Raw genomic sequence first — 10,836 nt, forward strand, 5'->3', positions numbered from 1 at the left:
AAACTAGTATGTTAACGAACTGGAATTTAAATAAACACCTGGGGGGAAAAAAGATAAGAAGTTAGTAATTGCCTCCCTTCCTTTAGTTAGCTTAGTTTTATGTATCTGTGTCATTAAGTTTTGTTTTTGAATCTTTACGTGGGTGATCCCGTCTGGTCGTGTGGCGTGTGCCGTGTGATAACGTAGGTAATGTCGGTTCATCCTCGCCGATTTTGCTCCCCCCTCAACAGACACTCTGATCTCAAGATCTCCTCAGTTCTGGAAAATGTGTTTGTGTATCTATTTCATAATTTTTTCCCCTCTGTTTCCTTTATTCTTTTTTTCTGGAATTTTTATTAGGAGTCAGAAATCAGACTTAATGAAGTGACCTCATTTTCTTATGTTTTCTCTCCTTTTTTATCTGCCTTCTGAAGATATTTTCCAATGTTTGCTTCTCTCTCATCTATTGATTTTAAAAACATTTTCAAGCATTTCTTGCACCGTGTTGTTTTTCTTCAGTACTTTTTCTGTTTTTCTCTGTGCGTTATCTTCCTTTTCTGAGGCTTTGGCTTTTTGTTTTTGTGTTTGGTTTTTGAGGTTTCTCTGCCCCTCGTGTGTTCTTTGTTTCCCCTGAGCACCCTTCTCCTGTTGGACTCTGTGATTCGCCTTAGTGGCTTTCCTTAAATGACTAGCGGTCCTTGGCCATTCATTCACATCTAAGAGTGAGCATGCCATGGGATTGCTTGAACTTAACCCCTTGGTTAAGGGTTCCCCCCCCCCCACCCCCGCACTTGCTGAGCCCTTCACTGCTGCTACGATGTGACAGGAAGTGGGGTGATTGCTTGGATGTGAGAACTCAGGGAGGGAATACCAGGGCCAAACTGGGTTTTTTTTATTCTCACTTTCAAACAAGTCACCCATTTTCAACCCTGGCTGCACACCCACCCTCTAAGGTACCTGGTGCTTCCGGTTCCTGAGCCTCTGGAGAACTTGCAGCACAAGTGGGTCTGTTCCTCCTCAGCTCCCCTCCTCACAGGTACTTAGTGCCAGTCCTGCTGCTCTGCGAATTAGTCACTACTCGTCCATCCATGTTTCATCTTCCAGAATGGTGTTGCCATCTCTTGTCTGCTGTTGGCGCCTGTGTTTTTGTTGTCTTCATGGTTTTATATCTTTTGCTTATTCGTTTACTGTCATCGTAGTGGGGTTTGGGGGAGGAATAGCGATAGATGCAAGTTTACAACCTGCCATGGTTAACTGTAAATTTGCAAGAGGAATTATGACCCTTGCTCTCTGAATAATGCATAGCAGTCTAACGTGGGTGGATTTTCTCGGTGAATTATGAGGGGTCACTATAAGGCCACAGTCACCACTACTGTAACTCTGGTCCCAATGGGAGGGTGGACTTACCATTCTTGGGTGAGGTTCAAGGGTTTGAGAAACAAGGGATCAAGAGATCAGTCCTTTGCCCTAAAAAGAAACATGTCAGGATATGTGTGCCTGTAGGAGAGCAGTGTCTGTCTGTCTTCCTCCCTCCTTTCCTCTTTCCCTCCCTTCTTCCCTCTTTCTCCCTCTCCCTTGCTCTTGCTCTCTTAAGAGACTCATAGTCTTGAGGGGTGCCTGGGTGGCTCAGTCGGTTGAGCGTCCGACTTCGGCTCAGGTCATGATCTCACAGTCTGTGAGTTCGAGCCCCGCATCGGGCTCTGTGCTGATGGCTCAGAGCCTGGAGCCTGCTTCTGATTCTGTGTCTCCCTCTCTCTCTGCCCCTTCCCTGCTCATGCTCTGTCTCTCTCTGTCTCAAAAATAAATAAAAACACTAAGAAAAAAAAAATTTTTTTTTAAAAAGAGACTCATAATCTTGAAACTGAAAAAAAGCTCCTTAAAGCTCACTTAGTCCCGTTGCATGTCCAACGCTTGAGTCCTCTCTGCAGCTTCCCCACCAGCCTGTGCTTGATTGCTTCCTATAGTGGGGAACTCACTATCTCTTGAATGTGGTGGTAATAAAAAATATTTTCATTACTAATAGCTAATATTTTATTGAGGTCTTACTGTACGCCTGGCGTGTGTGGTCAGCATTTTCCATGAATTGCGTTATCAAATCCTCATGTCATCCTGTGCCATAGTATTTTCATCTTATAGGTAGAACAACTGAGGCTCAAAGAAGTTGAGGATACCTTCTAGTTCAGTATACAAGTGCCGCCTGAGCCTTTGGCCGGTAACTCTGTAGATAATGCACCTGGGAGAAGGGAACTCACTTTAAAACTTTTAAGAAAACTTGTTTCCTGATGTGCTGGACTCTAGAACATTTGCTGAAAAACAGCAAAGATACTGTTGTGTCAGTGCATGAGTAAGATTCTGTAGCATTTTCTTTCCCAGCCTTCCTTTGTGGGGGTTCCTTCTAAGTCCCTGTGGGCTCCATGATTCCTCTGGTCCCTCCATAGCCCATCCCTTCGTGATGGAGCCGAGAGGCCGCGTGACCCTCTTGCTCCGCAGGTCCACTTTGGGGGCTGTCTCTGAACCTCCTTGCAGTCAGTCTCCCTGTCCATGTGCTTACCTGTGAATGTGCCTTTCCCTTTCTCGTCTCCTCACTCTTGATGCAGAGGTCCCTTGCTCCATCCTTTGGCTTTCTGGCAGATGATTGCTGGTTCACCATCATTTTTAGATTTTTAAGTCTTAAACTCTGAACTGGTTCCCCTGAGACCACATAAGTGTCCCTGGGCAGTGAAATGCCTACTGTACCCCAAAGTTTCCAGTTTGTGATTATGGTAGACAGAAGTTTAGAGGGTTAAGCTGATCAACAGAAACCATTCAGAGCCTAGCTTACCTGCTGGGCCGCGGGACAGTGGGGCGTGAGATTCCAGTAGCATTGGCACAGGGCAGCACTAGCTCCGGCTCTTGAGGCTGCGGGATCCCTGCAGGTGGAGAACCATGTTGGCCCGTGGACTCTTAATTCCCTCTCATCTGCCCAACAGTGAGTGACCCCAGGGCAGACCGCCTGGAACTTTGGAACATCTTGAAATATGGAAGTAGATTTATTTACATTTTTTATGTATTTATTTGTTCATCAGTCATTCACTTATTAATGTTTGTTTATTTTTGAGAGAGAGCAAGAGGCAGAGTGCGAGCAGGGGTGGGGCAGAGAGAGAGGGAGACGCAGAATCCCAAGCAGGCTCCAGGCTCCGAGCTGTCAGCACAGACCCTGATGCGGGGCTCGAACTCACAAACTGTGGGATCATGTGACCTGAGCCAAGGTCGGAGGCTTAACCAACTGAGCTACCCAGGCAGGCGCCTCTTTCTTTTCTTTTCAAATACAGTCTCATTTTTCAATATTAGGGTAATGTATAAACATTAAACATTTTTTTGGAAAATAGTGGAAAGTAGAAAGAAAAAAAAATCACTTGTACTCTACTTAAAGATAACCTCCAAAACATGTGAAGTCTTTCTACACACTTTTTTAAAAAAAAATTTAATGTTTATTTTTGAGAGAGAGAGACACAGAGCATGAACAGAGGAGGGGCAGAGAGAGAGGGAGACACAGAATCTGAAGCAGGCCCCAGGCTCTGAGCTGTCAGCACAGAGCCCGATACGGGGCTTGAACTCACGAGAACCGTGAGATCATGACCTAGGCCAAAGTTGGATGCTTAACCGACTGAACCACCCAGGTGCCCCTTTCTACACACTTTTACTTAGTTATGATCATAGGACATATGCCAAATGGATAGCCTACTTTTTTCTCTGAACATTATAACAAATATGTAACATTATAACAAATGTTAACATTTTCCACCAAGAGTTTCTTCACACACAGGGTTCTGACCGCAGCATACACACTGCTCTGTGATCGGTCACTGCCCTGCATTGGGTTTTCCTTCATGTTCTCAGGTTCTCACTGTTGTCAGTAATGCTGGGATGAAAATTTCTGTGCATGCAGTGTTTTGGATTATTATTTGGATTTGGATTATGATTATTTCCTTAGAATAAATTCCTACTAATGGAATTAGAGAATTTAAGACTCTTGTTATTTATTACCAAATTTCTTTTCTGAAGGGCTTTCTTTTTTTTTTAATTTAATTTTCTTTTCAGTTTTATTTATTTAAGTAATCTCTGCACCCACCATGGAGCTTGAGCTCATGACCTGGAGATCAAGAGTCACGCGCCCCTCTGATTGAGTCAGCCAGGAACCCCTGCAAAGGGCTTTCTAAAGAGGTTCTAGGAACAATTTGCATGTGCCTCATGTTTGTGTTCCTTCAGGAATGCTTGGTCTCTGGTTGCTTTTCAGGGTCTTAAACTGATTTTTTTTTTTTTTTTTTTTTACTAGCTTTATTTCTTATTGAACTTTTTATTTTGAAATGATTATAAGATTCACATGTAGGGGCGCCTGGATGGCTCAGTCGGTTAAGCGTCCAGCTTCGGCTCAGGTCATGATCTCACAGCTTGTGAGTTCGAGCCCTTCATCAGGCTCTGTGCTGACAGCTTGGAGCCTGGAGCCTCTTCAGATTCTGTGTCTTTCTCTCTCTCTCTGCCCCTCCCCTGCTCACACTCTGTCTCTCAAAAATAAATAAACATTAAAAAAAATTAAATAAAAAAAAGATTCACATGCAGTTATAAGAAATAATACAGAGTGGGGTGCCTGGGTGGCTTAGTCAGTTAAGTGTACAACTCAATTTTGGCTCACATTGTGACCTCACAGTTTATGAGTTCAATTCCCACCTCTGGCTCTATGCTGACAGAGCAGAGCCTACTCGGGATTCTGTCTCCTTCTCTGTCTGCCACGTTCATGCATGCTCTCTCTCCCTCTCTCTAAAATAAATAAACTTAAAAAAAAGAATGCAAAGAGATCCATTTCTCCCAACGGCAACGTGTTGCAAAACTATAGTATAGTATCACAACCAGGATATTGACATTGATACTTTCACTAGTTTTTTTTTTTTGTTTTTTTTTTTTTAATCAAAGGAGTATTTCATACTTAATAGTAAAAATTTTCAAAAGATATACAAAATTAGGGACACCTGCCTGGCTTATTCGGTAGAGCATGTGACTCTTGATTTCATGGTTGTAAGTTTGAGCCCCATGTTAGGTGTAGAGATTAAAAATAAAATCTTTTTTTTTAAATGTTTTTTATTTTTGAGAGACAGAGAGACAGAACATGAGTGGGAGAAGGGCAGAGAGAGAGGGAGACACAGAATCTGAAGCAGGCTCCAGGCTCTGAGCTGTCAGCACAGAGCCCAACGCGGGGCTTGAACCCACGAACTGTGAGATCATGACCTGAGCTGAAGTCAGAGGCTTAACCGACTGAGCCACCCAGGGGCCCCAAAAATAAAATCTTAAAAATAAATAAATATGGAAAAATACAAAATTGAAGTCCAAATAAATAAATAAAATAAATAGATGAATAAAAGTTCCTTTCTTCCAATCCCTGGCCTTATTCCCTAGAGAAAATCACTGTTAAAAACAAACCAAGGGGGGCGCCTGGGTGGCTCAGTCGTTTGGGTGTCTGACTTCAGCTCAGGTCATGATCTCACGATCTGTGAATTAGACCCCCGCGTCGGGCTCTCTGCTGACAGCTCAGAGCCTGGAGCCTGCTTCAGATTCTGTGTCTTCTTCTCTCTCTGCCCCTCCCCTGATCATGCTCTGTCTCTCTCTCTTTCTCAAAAATAAATAAAAATATTAAAAAAACAAACAGAGGAGGGGTCAGCTCAGGTCATGATCTTGCACTCCGTGAGTTTGAGCCCCACATCAGGATCTGTGCTGACAGCTCGGAGCCTGGAGCCTGCTTCAGATTCTGTCTCCCTCTCTCTCTGTCCCTCCCCCGCTCATGCTCTGTCTCTCTTTCTCTGTCAAAAATAAACATTAAAATAAAAATTAAAAAACAAACAAACCAGGGGATGCCTAGTCCAACTGACATGGCTCAGTCAGATGAGCATCCGACTGCTGATTTCTGTTCAGGTCATGATCGACCCCAGGGTCTTGGGACTGAGCCCTGTATCAGGCTCTGCACTCAGCGTGGAGCCTGCTTAAGATTCTCTCTCTCCTTCCGCCCCGCTCCCTTGCTTGCGCACATGTGCGTGCGCACATGTGCATGCACACACGTTCTCTCTTTTTCTCAAACAAAACAAACAAACCAGGATTGGAGTTTGTATTTTCATATTCCTGGACTATATGCATCTACATAGCTTGATCGGAAGAACAAACATCAGATAAAACCTCTCGGTGTTATACAGGCCCCAAGAAACAGGAAATAAGCATTCTTAGAGCATTTCATTAGAAGAATGAAATAATGCATTTTTATTTCAGTGGCACCCTCTGAGGTGACCTTGTCTCTGAGAGTAGGGGAAGCTATCATGGTCTCTGATAGGAAGTTGCATCTTAAGCCGTAGGAAACAGGACCTGGCTTTAGTAAATTAAAGCAAGGCAATAAACTCTGAGGGTATACATGGATCTAGTTGGGGCCCAAGGAGCTTTGCTCCCCTGGTACTAAATCTTAGCCTCTCTCAAATCGAAAATTTATGTGAATGGTCATTAGTGAGCAAACAGTTAATGAATTCTTTTTTGTGTTTTTAAAAAAATTTATTTTGAGCTGAGATATGGAAACAACCTAAGTGTCCATCAATAGATGAATGGATAAAGAAGATGTGGTGTGTGTGTGTGTGTGTAAATAAAATGGATGGCATACGACTCAGCCATAAAAGGGAATGAAATCTTGCATTGTGACAACATGGATGGACCCTAAAGGGTATTACACTAAGTGAAATAAGTCAGACAGAAAAAGACAAATACCATATAATCTCACTGATAGGTGGAATCTAAAAAACAAAACAAATGAACAAACAAGAGAAACAGAGCCTCAAATATAGAGAACAAACTAGTGGTTCCCAAAGGGGAGGGTGGATTGGGAGGTGGGTGAAACAGTTATAAAATAAGTAGGTCACGGGGACCCTGGGTGGCTCAGTCAGTTAAGCGTCTGACTCTTGATTTCAGCTCGGGTCATGATCTCATAATTTGTGAGTTTGAGCTTCACATTGGGCTCTGTGCTGACAATGCAGAGCCTGCTTGGGATTCTCTCTCTCTCTCTCTCTCTCTCTCTCTCTCTCTCTCTGCCCCTCCCCTGCTCACACTTAAACGAACTTAAAAAAAAAATAAGTCACAGGATGAAAAATACAGCACAGGTAATACAGTCAATAGTAGTGGAATAATTTTGTATGTGACCAATGGCGACTACACTCACATGGTGAACATTTCCTAATGTATCTAGTTGTCGAATCATGTGTTGTACACAGAAACTAACATAATATTGTACATCAGCTATACTTTAATTTTTTTTTTTTTTTTTAATTTATTTTGACGGGCACCTGGGTGGCTCAGTTGGTTGAGTGGCCAACTCTTGATTTTGGCTCAGGTCATGATCCCAGAGTCATGGGGTAGAGCCCTGTCCACACTGAGCGTGGAGCCTGCTTAAGATTCTCTCTCTCCCCCTGCCCATCTTCCCTGCATGCATGTGATCTCTCTCTCTAAAATTAAAAAAAAATAAAATTAAAAATTAGTTTGAAAGAGTTTCAAACTTAGAGAAAATGACAAGAGAAACACAAAGAACTCTTGTATGCCCCCTTACACAGAGACCTCATTCCTTTTAAGTTTTTTTTTTTTTTTTTAAGTTTATTTCTTTCTTAGAGAGAAAGCGCCGGGGAGGGGCAGAGAGGGGGGAGAGAGAGAATCCCAAGCAGCTCTGCATCGACAGAGGGCTCAGCCCCAGGAACTGCAAGATCATGATCCCAGCTGAGATGAAAAGTTGGACATTTAACTGACTGAGCCACCCAGGCACCCCTATTTATTTATCTTGAGAGAGAGAGAGAGAGCAGTGGAGGGGCAGAGAGAGAGGGAGAGAATCCCAACACAGTGCTCAATCTCACATGTGAGATCATGACCTGAGCCAAAATCAAGAGTCAGATGCTTAACTGACTGAGCCACCCAGGCTTCCCAGAGACTTCTGTCCTTTCAAGCGGATACAGCCCAATGTCACACGCTGTACCCTTCTAGTCTCTTTCACTCTTATGCAATTCCTCAGTTTTCCTGGACTTCCATGACCTTGACATTTTTGAAGGTTATAGGCATAGGCAAATCATCATGTAAAATGTCTTTTGGTTTGGGTTTATGCAATGATTCTGCAGGATTAGATCCAGTTTATATATTTTAGGCCAGAATGTCACAGATTTGGTGTCCTTTCATTGCATTGTAGCTGTCTTTCCACTTAACTGCTCAGGTTACCTCTGTCCACTCAAAGCACAAGGCATCAGGGGTTTGTCTTTTTCTTCCCGTGACACAGCCTTGGGACCATGTCTCCAAGGACCCCTGGTTCCTTTCAGTGAAGGGTCCTGGGTGTGCTCGTTACTGCTGGGCTGTTGCTGCCCCCAGGCCTTCTCATCGGACAGAGCTGAGGAACTTTCACATCTGTAGTTATTTCCATATCTGTCTTACGTGTATGTTCACACAAATACTTCCAATTCCAGCCTAATCCTACAAGGCAAACTTTTTCTCGTTTTAAAAACATAACAGTGGGGCGTCTGAGTGGCTCAGTCGGTTAAGCCTCTGACTTCGGCTCAGGTCATGATCTCACGGTTCGTGAGTTCGAGCCCCGCGTTGGGCTCTGGGCTGACAGCTCGGAGCCTGGAGCCTGCTTCAGATTCTGTGTCTCCCTCTGTCTGCCCCTCCGCTGCTTGCACTCTGTCTCTTGCATTGTCTCAAAAATAAATAAACATTAAAAAAATGTTTTAAAACAGTGCCTTTATCCTTAACAGATTTCTATCATGTTGGAAAATCTTGAATTTGTTAAACTCCTATAAAGTAATATATTAACAGGCATTAATTGATATAGATAACTGAAGTTACAGAAGCAATAAAAATCGAAAGTCATCATTTGTGAAAGTGAGTTTAGAGCAAATCGACAGGGGATAGGCACCCAGGTGGAGGTAGGAATAAGCACATACTGGCTTTGTGTCAGAAAACAGATCTTCCTGTTTGGCACAGAGGATCTTTGCTGGGGATGGTAAGTGAGGCATGTAAGACTGACTGATTTGATGACTCACTTATTGTCTGTCCTCTGTAGGTCCTGACTTATCAGGTCTTGGGTCCAAGAATCTACAACAAGCAGTCTGGGCAATTCTTTTGCTCAAGTAGGAAACTCTGGCCCAAAAGACCAAGCTGAGACATTTGATGTAATTCCAGTAAAAGTTGTCAACAGGGAATGAATATCGGAACCTCCAGGAGAATTTTTTTTTTTTTTTTTTTTTTTTTTTTTTTACCATGTCCAGGTTCCACATGGATTCACTGAGTGTAATAATTGGGGGAAAGCAGGGAGTGTGAAAAATGGACACGAGTTCCAAATGTGGCGGGAAGAGTATTTTGAAAATATGTCCTAGTGGAGAACTGCTGCTTCTGAGGTAGAATCTCTGCAGACGTGGCAGTGTTAAAGTTTTAGCAAACGAAACAGAACTCTGAGGAGGAAGCGTAGGAGTCCAGTTTCCTCGGAGCTTGTGGGCACACACACACACACCCCCCCCCCCCACTTTGCTGCAGGGTGTTGCAGAGATCCCAGGTGGGGTGGACTGAGCGCATACTCTGGGCCAGCACTCTACCGCACTAAGTACTCTGCATGAATACCTTTACTTCATTTTCTACAGCCCCACGACGTAGTCGCTTTTATTATCTTCATTTTATTATCACAGACACTGAGGCTTAGAGTGCAGTGAGGTAACTTGTTCAGGGTCACATGTGGTGATGGCGCCAGAATACAATCCAGGCAGTTTGACTCCAGAGGCCCATTCTCTGAGGTGCTCACAATTTGTTGAATGAATAAAGAATGAGAGTTGAGCAGAACACTTATGGGTAGTGAAGAAATATCTGATGGGAAGTTAAAATACGCGTGTGTTGTAGGCATGCTGCAAATAGAGTGGAACTTGCGAGTTGGAAAGGATTTGAGGGAGATCACCTCTGCGGTCTCCCCACGAGAAGTTGTGTCCACTTCTGCTTGGAAGGTGCAGCTGACAGGGGCCACTCAGGGCTTCCAGAGAAGACCCCATCCTGTTTTCCGGCAGCCTCACACTTCTGCTGAGATCTACACCCCCTGCACTTTCAAGCCCTGCCTTCTCGTGCCACGCTCTGCCCATCTGACCGATGGCGCGGAGCCTCTCAGCAGAGCCCATGAAAGGGAATTGCCCTTCCCTCCACCTGCCCCCTCCAGGGAGCCACAGGACTTGCCACCTCGCTTCCTGCCGGTCTCTACTTAATGTCACTTGTCAGAGACCTTCCACAACCCGCTTCTCCAGGGTCATGCTCCATCCAAACAGCCCTTGGCCCCACCTGACATATTGGTTTGTTCTCCCTCACTTTGCCCCAGGATGTAAGCACCGGGAGGAGAGACTTGGTCTCTCCCTGGTTCACTGTTGAATCCTCAGGCCTGAAGCAGTTTTGTGCAGTTTCTAGCACAAAGGAGTTGCTTCATAGATATTTGTTGAATGAATGAATGAAGAAAGAGAGGAGCTTAAGAGCTATACCCCAGCACTGGGATGCAGGGCGAGGAACAGAAATCCTGGACAGTGGGACCAGTGACACGGAGCTATCCATGGTAGGGCTTTGGCCGTATGTATGCAGAATTCTCTTCTGATTAGCTTTGTGAACAAAAAATGCTCCACCCTCTTCATTGGCAGGACTGAAGAGAAGGCAGAATGTATTTGTGTTGGAGTTCCATCAGCAGCAAGAGCCTTCAGTTTTTCCTGTTTTTTTCTGTTCCAGATGAGACAAAAGGACCCAGTGAAAGGAATGACCGCAGATGACTAAAGCCACCCCTCCCCCTTCTGCACTGTATGT

The 10,836-nt window shown here is 44.2% G+C and overlaps 1 protein-coding gene across 1 annotated transcript in view; it reads left to right on the forward strand.

The window, feature by feature from the left end:
- PITPNA (phosphatidylinositol transfer protein alpha) overlaps nt 1–10,836 on the forward strand; it is a 40,399-nt gene that overhangs the window by 25,908 nt on the left and 3,655 nt on the right. Inside the window, exon 11 of the mRNA XM_025915829.2 lies at nt 10,762–10,830. Within this exon, the coding sequence (XP_025771614.1) occupies nt 10,762–10,806 (45 nt within the window). The 3' untranslated portion in view covers nt 10,807–10,830. The remainder of the gene's footprint in view (nt 1–10,761; nt 10,831–10,836) is intronic.

The sequence above is a fragment of the Puma concolor genome, chromosome E1 (genome assembly GCF_028749965.1).
Source record: "Puma concolor isolate L17-30 chromosome E1, mPumCon1.1.hap2, whole genome shotgun sequence".
Classification (NCBI taxonomy): domain Eukaryota; kingdom Metazoa; phylum Chordata; class Mammalia; order Carnivora; family Felidae; genus Puma; species Puma concolor.